This window comes from Pyrgilauda ruficollis, unplaced genomic scaffold (genome assembly GCF_017590135.1).
Source record: "Pyrgilauda ruficollis isolate IOZ18807 unplaced genomic scaffold, ASM1759013v1 scaffold10, whole genome shotgun sequence".
NCBI lineage: Eukaryota > Metazoa > Chordata > Aves > Passeriformes > Passeridae > Pyrgilauda > Pyrgilauda ruficollis.
This window is the reverse complement of record NW_024508101.1, coordinates 11179866-11193747: the sequence shown is the minus strand read 5'-3', so window position 1 is coordinate 11193747 and position 13882 is coordinate 11179866. Positions and strand designations below refer to the sequence as shown.

At 42.4% G+C, this 13882-nt stretch overlaps 1 protein-coding gene across 1 annotated transcript; it reads right to left on the bottom strand.

Moving 5' to 3' along the window:
- Window positions 1-2597: 2597 nt before the first annotated feature.
- On the bottom strand, window positions 2598-13882 carry SEC61A1 (SEC61 translocon subunit alpha 1). Its single transcript, XM_041463891.1, is given in 12 exon segments — window positions 2598-4916; window positions 5673-5749; window positions 7339-7530; window positions 7830-8027; window positions 8657-8817; window positions 9630-9783; window positions 9985-10226; window positions 11568-11646; window positions 11736-11801; window positions 12440-12507; window positions 13755-13794; window positions 13796-13882. Coding segments are annotated over 12 exon segments (1551 nt in total). The 3' UTR covers window positions 2598-4729.

Below are 13882 nucleotides of genomic sequence, written 5' to 3'. Positions count from 1 at the left end.
TCCTTCAGTCTCCAGCCTCTGATACAGCTGCCAAAGGAGGTGCCAATTGTCAGGGTATTTCCTTTCTGCCAAATGCTGCCAGCTTGGCTGGAACCACGCTGGCAGTGGCCAGAGGATTGCTAGAACCTGGCCCACAGAAGAGTTTCAATTTTAGCAGATCCATCCAGGAGCATAATATAAACCAGCAGCTTAAAGTCTAGCTGACTAATTAGGTCCCCAGCTTGGAATACTGATTTTGGTTTTAAATGCTTCTTTTCTTGTCTTCTTTCCAATCCCATAGACTGTCTCAGTCTAGGCTTAAGTGACAGAAGAAGAAAACTGCCCCTTGGCACTCAGCATGCTTGAAATATATTAGAAAATATCATAAACATTATAAACGCTCTAAAAGAGTATTTTCAGCGTTTCATCTTAAAACAACCTCAATCCTGGCCGCAGCTCCAGGAAGCACAAATAAATATTGGCAAACTCTGCTCCGAACTTTTTACATTGTACGAGCCCTCCGGTACAGTAGCGAAGGAAAGGAAAGGAAAGGACAAATTTGGGACAGGTTGGATCCGCCTTTCCCTGATCCCGAGTGCCGTGCTTGACTCGCAGGGTAACATTGCCACCCGGCGGGCGGAGGCTCCGGGACCGAGGAGCCGCTCCGGGACTGAGGAGCCGTTCCGGGACCCAGGAGCCGTTCTGGGACCCAGAGCCGTTCTGGGACCGAAGAGCCGCTCCGGGGCTGAGGAGCCGTTCTGGGACCAAGGAGCCGTTCTGGGACCCAGGAGCCGTTCTGGGGCCAAGGAGCCGCTCCGGGGCCGAGGAGCCGTTCCGGGACCCAGGAGCCGTTCTGGGACGGAGGAGCCGTTCTGGGACCCAGAGACGTTCCGGGACCCAGGAGCCGCTCCGGGGCCGATGAACCGTTCCGGGACCCAGGAGCCGTTCTGGGACGGAGGAGCCGTTCCGGGGCCAAGGAGCCGTTTCGGGACCGAGGAACCGTTCCGGAGCCAAGGAGCCGTTCCGGAGCCGCAGCCCCCGGAGCCGCCGGCGCTGTCCCAGCACCCGCACATCCTTTCGGGCAGGAGGCCGCCCAAGGCCGGGGGGTCACGGCAGAACCTGGCAGAGGAGCGGCGGGGAAAGGAGGTGAAGGACAGGCAAGGCGCACACCAGAGATGCCAGCAGCGTCCCTCCCTGCCCAGAGGGACACTGTCCCTGTCCTGTCCCTTCTCCACTGCACGGACCCGCAGGGAGGCAGCCGGGCCTGGGAAGGGCTGGAGTGCGCACTCAGCAGCCGGCAACACCGGGAGCGGGTCTGGGATCCAGGCAGGGGTGCTGGCCCAGGAGCCGGCAGTGTCACAGCACATCCGTGAGCAAACAGGAACCTCGGAGCCTCCCCACAGCAGTGGGGCCACCTAAAGCTTGTTATTCCTTGCAAGAGAGGACAGTTAGTTAGGAAAAGAAGTTACTGGCTCCTTTGGCTTCCTCCTTTACCTAATGCGGGCTGAGAAGCCTGTTGCACAAATCAGTCTGTTTACAGCCTGGGACAGAAGGCTGTTTACAGGCTTTATCCCCAGAAAAAATCAAGGGAGCACAGTCATGAAGCTTTTAAAGCAACAACCTTTACCGTTGCAGCCAAAAGGAATTGATTTATTTTTAAATATAAAAACCCAACAACAAAATTTGAGAAATTAGGGGGGAAAGTCCATTTGTTTGCCATCTCAAAATTACATGGCTCTAGGAATAAGTGAACTAGAATAAACCAGGTGATTTTTAAGGCTTCGTGAATAATGACAAAAGGGAAAAAAAAAATCAAATATCCAGCACTTAAATGCTAAAGAAACTTTCACATGAAACCTGCAGTGCAGAAGAAAAGGACATGTCAAGAATTTTGCACAAAACAACGCAGCAGAGAGATGTCAGATGTTGCCCTAGTGTTGGTTCTCATCCAGCTCTTGCACATAACTCATCACATCTACAGTGACCTCAATTATTTCTGTGATCATATGTGTGATGACATAATATTCCCACAGCAACTACAGTCATCAATACAAATCTCCTGATGAAAAATAAAACAGCAAGGGAGAAATCAGGCTGCTGTTTAGAGCGACTTCAAATACGACCAAAATCGTGGCTGAACTTCCTGCATCCAGTCACAGTATTTTATGTAAATTTGCTTTCCAGTACTGGGATATTTCTGTTCAGGAGGAAGGCAAAATTTTCCCTTACTCTCAGTTTAAAAACTCAAAGGGCAAAACAATATTGGAAATATCAGCTTTGAGTTTTGTTGTCTCAATTATCACACTATAAAACGACTGGCACTGTATCTCTCATGGAAACAGTTTTTGTTAGTGAGGCATCACTACCCCACTCACCCTCTATTTACTTGTGCAGCACCTTTAGAATTGCAACTCAAAAAAGAAAAGCCTAAAGAAATGGTCAAGATCCAGTTATTTTGGCAAACCACTACTGAGAGACCTTGGAGCAAATACAAGTTGTCTTTATTTCACACTGATACTCTGATCAGGTATTTTGAGGGCACCACTTTCTCATAGGTGGGTAACCTTACTCTACAAGTGTTAAAATTGTAACAGTATCCAAGCACCAAGAGCCAAGCACTAGCTCCAAAGATGTACTTTATTTCATTATAAAGCAGATTTTATAGGCATTATTTCTTTTTGTGAACATCCATTCTATGGCCAGCAGGTTCTGCTTTGAGAACACAGCTGTTTGATAACAAAGATTCACCACTAGACCACAAAAATATAGATGCACAGAACAAGTGCTGCTTAGATACCAAAGAGCAAATGGTCTAAACTGCAACCAGTTCAAACAGATATGACCAAAAATACAAGTACAGCTCCAGCCCAGCCAGAGCAGCATGCACAGAAGTGGAGTCTTTTATATTAAAATAAAGTTTGTATTGGGCTTCCTGGAAAAAAAACAACAAAATCCCCAAAGCAGAATTGTATCAGAACCCTTTCCCTCTTCTTTTAATGCCACTTTTTAACTGTCCCTATATCACATCACAGTTGTGCTGTGGTGCATTAGTACTTCATAAAAACCAGAAAAAATATTGAACATAGCGTGACACCATAGTGAATGGCTGACAGTGATCATTTCATGGATACTCCATCCTAATTATTTATTCCTTTTCCAATTGTGATCCTCATCCCGGGCATTGATAGGTGCATCTCATTCCACTTTTGCAGATTTCCCACGTGTTTGGTATCTGAGCTCAGGGTATTAACCAGGGTTTCTGGATGTCATCTGTGCTCCTTGGGTGTGTAACAGAGTCCCACCACTCCAGCAGGAACAGTGACTCACAGACTGTCTTCCCAACATGCAAAAACACACAGAAGGCATGTTGATGCAGTATAAAGAAAAGTTCCAGCAGCCACAACTCCTCCTTCTGGTTTCCATGTTGTCCAATACTGATTGAGAAGTGCATTTACAAGACTCATACACAAATATTTGCATTTGGTCCTAGGCACCTGATTACTACTGACAACCTAAATTAAAATGGAAAATTAAGTTTTATTCTGGTCCATTACAGCCTTAACTGTAAACTCTCAATTTTTGAAGGTGTGATCTTTAAAAAGGAATCCCAATACTTTCTGAAAGAGTATTTTCCTATGTACCACTCAAATCTATGAGATTACAGGATGGAAAAGCCTCCTACATAAGCCCCTTAGTGAAGTTATCTGACAAGGGTCTTGTATCCAGATCTACAAAAACAGACAAGTAGCATCCATTCTTTCCACTCTTGTGGTAATGAGACTCAAAATCCACTAGATATGAGTAATCAGATAACATCCTGATTGCTACAAGACCAGAATTCATTACCAAGGAGAGAAACTTCACTCTAGCAAAGAGCACAAGCCGATTTGCATCTAAGCAGCCATAACACTCATTCCTTTCAGCTGACATCAGAACTAGAAGCACAGCCACTAACGGCAATAAAGACTAATTAGAAGGCTTTACAAAGTCGGTTTAACCAAGTTTCAAAGTAGCAACTCTTAGGCACAGGTTCTGGCAGAATCTAGATTTACCTGAGTTTTCTGCTTGTGGAGGAGAGGTGGTGGGAAAGGACACGTTCCTTTCTTACACAGAAACTTGAAAACAGTCTCAAGCCAATACTCAACAGCTGACAAAGTCTAGTGTAGTAATTACAAGACAAAATATTTGGAATTATAGATATTATTTCGTAGTAAAAAGAAACAACTGCCTTTCAAATCTGCCATACTGAAAAAAATACCCCTAACACATGAAGCACCATTTGTGCTTACAACCACAATTTTGGAACTTGAGCATCAGATGGAGAGGTCTTTTTCACCATTATGGAAAGGAGCTGCAAAAACAAGTCAAATGGAAAAAAATCCCTTCCAAATATTCATTTAACAAACATTAATTAAAACCTGTAAAGGCTTCAGGTTACTAAATGTGAAAGGGGCTCAAAGAATTTTCAGGAGTCATTGAACTAAATCCAAGTCAGAAAGCTGACTCTCCTAACACATAATTAAAAAACAATTTTCTTAAAAAAATTTTTTGCACATCTTCCTCATCAATTTATAAAATGCAAACAGTATGCTAGAAAAGTTCGAACATAAGGGAATGTGCTTTGGAAACATTATTAAAATATGTGTTTCTATAGAATGACACTATCAAGTTTATGATACTTCTTTTCCCCTGACTGGCTACACTTTGACATTGTCCCTCCTCTCTTTCCTGGGTCCATGAGAAACTAGGTTTAGAAAAGAAGAGCTCCCATACTGCCAACTTCACTCTGTTCCTTTACAAAAATTTCAAAGTACTGATAAATGATGGTGACAGCGAGCAGAATTCCAGTTCCAGAGCCAATTGCCCCAAGGAAGTCTGCCAGCACAGAGAGGGCGCCGATGCAGAGCCCACCAAAGGCAGCAGCTGTAGGGATGTACCTGGAAAACACGAAATGAGAATAGAAAAGGGGCCATTAGAGTTTGCTCAGATAGTAACAAAAACATCAATGGCAGAATACTCTCTTCCCTTGTGGGTCTGCAATCTAGATAAGAATATAAAATGTTCAACCTGACTGGAGTAGAAAAAATGCTACACTAAGAGGAGAAGGTACTACAGAGTCCAGTATGGAATTAGGCACAAATATTAAACTCATGGCTACTGCCTCTTCAAATCGTCAGTTGGTGACTGAAATCCAAAGTTACAATAACATTACCATAACACAAGAGAGGGTACACAGATCCCCTGAAATCTGAAAACCTAAAGACATCAATCCCTGCCCACGTCTGCACCTAGGGGATTTAAGTAACTGCTTGTTTTAGAAGCAAGGTCTGCATGAAAACAGTCTCCAAGACTAATAACACATGAAAAATTACAGTAAGAAAATACTTCTGGGTCAGCTTGAAGTAGTAAAGTACAGTGAAATTAGCAACCCTGAGAAGAGTATATAAATGAAGACATAAAACAGGAAAATAAAAGGTCCAGAATTTGAGGCAAATTCTTTAAATGCAAGGCAAAAATAAGCTGTACTGTGAAAGTCTTCCATTAATGAGATATTATTCTATGTCATATGCATGTGACATCAAAGCTGAAATAATACCTGTGTTGTAGGATCTAGAAAATGGAAGTCAAAGCAAACTTTGCCCTTTGTTTGCCCATAACACCTTGCATGAACAGCCAATGAATAAGTAGCTCACCTGTTGAGTTCATGTACCATTGAAGTTTCTCTGTGGCCTCTCATTACCATTTGCTGTTCTTTCAATTGCTTGGCAACCTGTATTGAAAGAAGGAATGGAGCAAGTAAGTTTACTTTGATTTCCCAAGGCCATGGAATGTAGTACTGTGGGAAAACAGAAGTAAATGGTGGTGGGGTTGGGTGTTTTTTGTATTGTTTTGGGTTTTGGATTGTGTTTTACATTATTCATCTGAGTTCAAAATATCCAGTATTTTAACTTCAGATAAATTATAGTCACAGGCACTTTTCTACCTGTCAATTATACAAAGCTTTCTGGATAATTCTAGTCCTAGTGAGAGAAGGAAAATTTGGATACTGGTAGGCTCTCATACACATAATTCAAATCATGTTTTGCCATCTACTCTTCCCCAGATGAGGGTTCCATAGATGTTGCAAAATCATTCTTTGAAGTGCTCATTCCATTTCAGTTTCCTGCATTCAGTTGAGTCAACTATTTATTTGTGGATCCACACTAGAAACTAGACTTAGAATCCCTTCTTGGAATGTTATTCTTAAACTGGATTTCTGCCATTGCACAGGGTTACATCAGAGCCCTGCAAACACTTTACTAATGACTGTGGGTAACAAACTCTAGCAGGGGAACATGAAGGTGCTCATCACGGACTCCATGCACTGAGAAAACACACTTTCAGATGGGTAAGCTGCCAGCTTTCCACTACACAATGAACACTTAAGTAATAATTTATCAACTTTCATTTCTGACCTTTTTTGCATGAACCTAAAATTATTTTATTTCGTATCAGGAAAAAGTATTAAAGTGTTAAAAACTGTCTACTCTGAATAATGAATTGGTTTACTCTGAAATAAAAACCAGACTGAACATGGCTGTGAGTGCCTCCCTGCATGCTTGAGAAACAGCAAGATGCAAGTGCAAAACAAGAGAGTGCTCACACTGTTAGTAACTTTGTGCAATTACTTATTTGTTAAAGAAAGGATTAAACCATTCCATATGGCTGCCAAACTTCACCTCCTACCCAGAACCACACAATACAAATCTACCACTGACAGCTATTTTCCATTTTGTTTTCCAACTCCAATTTCAGGATGATATAGTTCCTGAATGTTAAATATCCTGTTGCAAATGGAAATTTTGAGAAGCTAGCCTCAGGTATATCAATGCATTATATTCTCCATTGCCAGTGCTCTCTAGTTAAAAATAACAACCTCTAGTTAATTTTCCCGCAAAGGAAGCTCAAAACTGTGTCAGGAATGGCTGTCTGAGCTTTACCTGCAAGTTTTCAAGTGGCAACTGCCTTGCACACAGCACACGTCTCATGTGGCACTGAAAGAGTTTCTACCTCTCCTGTTACCTTTCCTGCTCTCACACTGATCACATATTTCTATGTCCTAAGTTTCCCAATTCCAATTAAAGCAATTTAAGTTTTGATGTTGTTTTGAAAAAGCAGTAAACAGGAAAAAATGACCCCCATTCTGTCTTAATCTTTCTCAATTAAAAAAAAGATACTGTCCCTGTTTACACAAGCAATGAATATTACTAACAAGATTATCAGCAGAACAGCTTTTTCAGAAGAAAGTCAGTCTTATTCTTACAACAGCCCATTTGTTTTCATCATGTAAGCTTATGTAATTTGTCATTTTAAACTTACATCTTTGGCAGAGGAGCCAGAGACTTCAATCCATGTCTTAGAGAAGAAAGCACAGGAGCCCAGCATAAATACAATATAAACAACTGCATGTACAGGGTCTTCCAACACTGAAGAAAAGGACTCTGGAGGTGACAGGTAATAACAGAGTCCACCAACTGGATAAGCACGAGCAGGGCCTCCAGATGATGTGTCCTGGCAGAAGAAAGCAAGCAGTCAGTCAGCAATCTTCTCACTATTTCTTAGCCATTAAGCCAAGTCTTAGAAAAGTTTGTATCAGCTTTGCATCATTACTACTGCAGCAGCACACATATTTACATTCATCACAGCAAGCCTCATATGCTACCATTAATTCAAACTAATTACTAATTTAGGAGTTTCAGTGTGCATGACCACCTAACAAAGTGTGTCTTAATATTGAGAGACCATCTCTTCAACCCACATTTCATTGGTGCCCTTGTAAAGATGTGTGCAAGATGAGAAGGAATACTCACAGACCAGGTGCCCAGCAGGCTGACCAGCAAGTTGCCACTGAAGCGGGCAGAAAGCATCTGGGAGATGACATACAGGTTTGACACCAGGGCAGACTGCAGAATAATGGGAATGTTGGAAGTATAGAACAACTTGATGGGGTAGGTGTTGTACTGGCCCCGGTAGCGAGCAGATTTGATAGGAAGATCCACTCTGAAGCCCTGAAAAGTTTTCAAAAGAAAGTCCCCCATTACACCTGGATGGCAACTCATAGCAGAGATCATAAATCGCAAGTGCAAGGCTTTGACAGCAACAGAAGAAATCTGCAATAATTTTGTGCAAGTACAAATACTCTGCCCAGAGGGCTCTCCTGTCCATGAGAACCCTTCTTCAAAGGGTCTGCAAAACTGCATGGTTGTCTAAACACACAGCCACACACAAGAAGGTATCAAAGATTCAGACATCAGAAGAAATCTGAAGTTTCAAGAAGCATCCAGGAAAAGCAACATTACAACTTCCTATGTTCTTCAGCAACAAACAGGCCTAAAAACTTCAAAGTGTTTCTCAGTAAAAAGCAATAGCATTTGGGTTAGACAATATCACATGCACACATGCATCTGAGGTACTTTTATCTGGTTTTTTGTCTCTTTTTTCAGAAACCAAACTAAGCCTCAAGCCTTCTGTGTGACTATGGTAAGTGTAGAAACTGATTAAGAGAAGGCAGTGTATAAAGAGCATCCAGATGCTGCATTACAAAAATGAGCCTTGTGAATATAAAATTTCTTGTAGAAGGAAGCAAATTTCAGACCTACTTCCATACAGTTTTACAACCCTCATTATTCCAACTGACCTGGAAGTAAATGACAATTGCAAAGACAAAGATGGTGGCAATCAGATTCATGAGGTTGGGAAGATTCTGACGGTAAAAGGCCTCACGAAGAGCTCGGACTTTGTCTGTGCGAGTAGCCAGAAGATGGAACAGAGCAATGATGGCTCCCTCAAATTCCATCCCTTGCAAAGGAAAAGAAAAAGTTAGGTGAGCTGTGATTATCTCCAAGTTTCAGTGTTTTGTATGATTAAGCATACTTCTGAACTACAGGATTCAGAATAGGATAGCTCTGAGTCTTCGGCATCTTGAGCATGTTCTCAGACTTTTATATTGTCACCCTTCATGTCAGCTATGTTATTTCCAATATTTTTTTCAAAATCCCCTTGAAGTGGCCTAGAAACTAAATCATAACCCAGCACAGGATAACTCTATTGGTCTCTAGAAACACTGACAAGCACCAAGTTCTTTCTTTCCTCCTCCTGATCAAAAAAAAAAAAAAAAGTAAACTTACAGGGAAGCATCAGGCTTTCTAGTGTCAGTTGTGGTAAGACACAAGTTATTGTTTGGATTACAGCAAATGGCATAACCTCACTTCTGTTTTCTACTACACAGCAGCAAACAGGATCATCTCCAGTGGAGTTGGGAGAATAAGGTCTTTAGGGCAAAGTGTAAAAAATGCAAGGAGCAGAACAGCTAATATTTGGTCAGTAAGTTGGACAGCAACCATAATACAATGACAGTCTACTGCTGGTGACTTTAATGAAGGCACTGTAAGAATCTCAAGTTCACTAAATATCTTGTGAGATACAAATTGAGAAAAAATGTCTTTGTGCTTGCAATTTGCACAGCAGCACCAGCTGCTTTAGCAAGATTCACTACACAGCCAAGATGGTAGTAACAGTATTTGGCATTAAGTTAACATTAAAAAAAAAGAAAAAAGATGTTGCTTTTTTGTACAAACTATTGTTAAAGAAAACAGACTGTGCCATATTACCTCGCCCAGTGTTCACTGTGGTGGGGCTGAATGCTTTCCACACAATGGTCTCACAGATATTGGTAGCAATGAAGAGAGAGATGCCAGAACCAAGACCATATCCTTTCTGGAGCAGCTCATCCAAGAGCAGAACTATTAAACCAGCAACAAAAAGCTACAGCAAAAAAAGAAGCAGAGCATTAGTTCCATGTCTTTTTCATTTTGTTAGAAAAATAATGTGTATTAAAAGATTAGACTACATGTGAAGAAGCAGGTACACTTGGGCCTTTTTGCTCTGCATGAGGGACAGCCTGCTCATAAAGCTGATTTTTTGACCCTTTCAGGGGAAGAGTAAGTAGAGAAGACTAGAAATTACCTGGATTGTGATAAGCAAGCAGATCCCAGCACCCATCTCAGATGGGTCTCCATACATTCCAGTCATTACATACACAATGGACTGTCCAATGGTAATGATCATTCCAAACACTACAGAATAAAAAGAAAAAGTATGTATTTGTCCTGGATACTTATGTCAGTGGGCAATTAGAGAAACAGAAATCACTTTTTTGCAGAGAATCTTGGTTTCAGCTGAGACAGAATTAATTTTCTTTGTAGTAGCTGGTAGAGTGCTGTGGTTTGGATTTTTCATGAGAATAATGCTGATAACAGGCTGATGTGCTGTCGTTTTAGTTGTTGCTCAGCAGTGCTTACTTCTCAGTGTCCCCTGAGGCTGATGTGCTGTCGTTTTGTGTTTCTGTTGCTCAGCAGTGCTTACTTCTCAGTGTCCCCTGCTCTGCCAGCCAGCAGCTGCACAAGAAGCTGGCAGGGAGCATGACCAGGACAGCTGACCCGAAGTAGCCACAAGGATATTCCATACCCTGGAATGTCAGGCTCAGCAGAGCAGCTGGGGGGATTGGCCAGAAGGGGCTGATCTCTGCTCAGGAACTGGCAGGGCATCCATCAGCAAGAGGTGAGCATTGCATTGTGCATCACTTGTTTTGCTGAGGTTTTATTTCTTGCTCTCCTTTTTGTTACAGTTGTTATTGTTATTATTATATTATACTTTGTATCAGTTATGGAACTGTTCTTATCTCAACCCACGAGATTTTTTGGGTTTTTTTTCCTCATTCTCCTCTCTCCCACAGGAGAGTGACCAAGTGTCCCATGTGATACTTAGTTGCCAGATGGGATTAAACCACAACATTTGGGAAGGAATATGTAAGTCACACGGTGCTCACATTCAAGAACAAGTTAACTTTGTTGTCTGAAATCTGGCACTGAAAACAGAAATACACACAGATAGTTCAAACGCACTTAGAACCAAGTGGGTTTGGTTATCAAAGGCTGGTTTAGATACTGAAAACTCTAAGGGTGTTAAGATATTACTGTAGCAACTTATGATTTTTTCCAGTACACATATCAGTAAATAGTGTACAGCATCAAATATCTACAAAACACCAAATTTTTCTGGAAGTCATTATCAACTGACCAGAGAGACCCGTTATTGATGAGAAAGATCCATGCCTGGAGCTGCAAGGTATAAACAGCTACAACCAACATCTTAATCACTATGAAACGCGCAATTAACACAGACCATCACAGTTCAAAAGCTGAGTCTCCACGGTCTCTACATTGCTTCACTTGTCTGGGGAGATTACAGCAGCAATGCCAATGGCACTGACACTTTTCCTTTTCACACCTTTCTGAAGCTTAACAGCCATCAAGGCAGCGAGCTGTCAGTGAGAGACTGATGATTGCACAGTCAACCAAAAACTCATTTTGTCCAGAAAGTTGTGCCTTTCCCAATGCCACACTGATTTATGACTTTAAATAATGCAGAAAAATTACTTTTCACTTTCCACTTCAGTTTTTATATTCATTACAATGGAGCAGAATGCAAGTCCAAAACTATTTTGATTCAAGCTAAAAGAAAATGCCCTCCTGGAAGTCTGGCCATACCTCTATTTGATGCCAAAATCACTCTCATCCAGTAGAAAGGATCTGCAGAGTCTGATGACATAATGCCAAACAAGGGAATCTGCATTTCCAACCAAGAGATGAAATTAAGAGACTTCATAGCATGCTTTAAACATTTCAGCTCTTCCTTGAAAAGGGAAGGAAACATACCTGGCAGCATACTAAGAAGATGAAGAGTGTGATAGCTGTCCATAGTACCTTTTCCTTAAACTGAATCTAAAAGGAAAAAACACAAAACCAAAAATCAACAACAGATTATAAAGCTGTCAAGATGACAAGACCCAGTCTATCAAGCAAACTTTCACAGTAGCACATTTGATTTTCTTGTGGAGGGACAAAGTGCAGAACACCCAAAAGAAAATAACATACTGTTCATCCCTTTCATCCCACATAAGACCAAGGAAAGCTACAAAGCTTTATTCAACATTTAATCCAAATAAAAAGGCTTATGTCAATGCAAGGTAATTCTAGTACTTGCACAGCAATGAGTCTTACATTTTCATGAGTTTATGATGAGAAAAAAAACAGTAATAGGGAGCAGCTTATCTCAGCAAGTAATCTTAGATTAGAGCTTATGAAGCAAAGATTTTCAAGTTGTGGCTTAAACTTACTCTAGTTTACACTTCAATCTGTACTGCCTTCAACATCCCACCAGGCACTGCTGTGACATGAACAAATCTGCCCAACCCCATTTATTCTTGTACAACCACATCCACATGAGATACACCACTAAAAACAACTGCACCTAAAACTGCCATTCTCCCATCAGGGAAGAAACCCCAAATTCCACAAATGCAAACTCTGGTTTTATATCACACAAATACAAACCTAGGAAGTAAGTTTTATCAACCTACCTTCCGTTCTGGCTTTTGAATTTCAGGCAAGATAACACAGAAGGGCTTGATGACTTCAAGAAATTTTACTGTACAGAAATAAGTTAAAAGACAAAGTGAACACACAGATACAATGAATGCTAGAAAAAGCTCAAACTGAATTGAATTTGGACATGTACTCTATATAACAGTCCCAAATCTGGGGAAATTTTGGTTGGTTAGTTTGGGGCAGGGTGTATGTTTTGTGTTATTAAATTCTTATCTGTTCTAATTACACAGAGATTCAGCTAACATGCTTTAAGTACAGTATGGACTGGGAACAGAATTAAAGAAAGTCAAGCATTTCCCCATTTCACCAAGTAGGTTGACAGCACCAAAAAAATCTTTGTCATTGCTTTACACGAGTTTATCAACACCCTTGAATTTTTACTTCATGGCAGTTTCTCCTCAGCCAAATATCAGAGAGAAAAAAGTGCCTTGGGTATTACATATATTACTTTCAAGCCATATAGCTTAAGAATTCCTACACACTTTTGGGCCATACAGCTTAACAGTTCCTATCCATGCAGTTCAGAAGCATCAATTCAAGTTAGTCTGGAGAACGTCTCATGCCATGATCCCCTCCTAGCCAAAAAGACACATCCTTAAGTCAGAAGTCTGTCTTAAAATAAGCATATAACGAAGAGGGGATTTGCAAAGTCACAAGTTCTCCCATAAGCCGAGAGTTCTGAATTTGAAGAGTTAATTCTAAATCTGCTATGACAAATCTAGGCTTGCATCCGTATTTTGGACTGATTTGAGCTGAGAAGGTACAACAGTGCAGAACTGAAATCACTGTGCCTTTCCACCTTTTCAGGGAACGCTGCAGCTTCAGCGGCAACTTAAGACCGGCCCACAAAAGCTATTTTCTTAATTTCAAGCGATTATGTCTGAAAAGCTACACTGGACCGCGATATTCAAGTTAATTCAAATCAAGGGTCTCCCCAACATCTACACTAACACAACAACCGACTAAGACGCTTTCCCAGCAGCTTCTCCTCGAGGTGCGGGATCCTGCAGACCCACACGGACCGGACCACTGCGGGCAGACACAGCTGTACCTCCCTGTGACACCGTCCCTGGAGCGGTCAGGCCCGAGGTGACAGCGGGCCCCCCACCCCGACACCGCGCCCGGCACCCTCAGCCCGGCGGGGCCGGCCGGAGCGCCCGCACGGGGCACACGGCGCCGGCTCCCTCCCCGCCATGAGCTGCCACCCCCGGGGACGGCGCTTTCCCGGCCAGAGGAGAGAAGCACAGCGCGAGGGGACGGCGGGAGCGGCGGGTTCCCGGTACTCACTGCCCATGGCGGCGCCGGCCGAGCAGCAGCGAGCGGCGGCCGCGGCGGCAGGGACACGTCAGGCTCCGAGCGCGGCCGCCCCCTTCCGCTTCCTGCCACGCGCCGCGTCCGCCGCCGCCGCCGCGCAT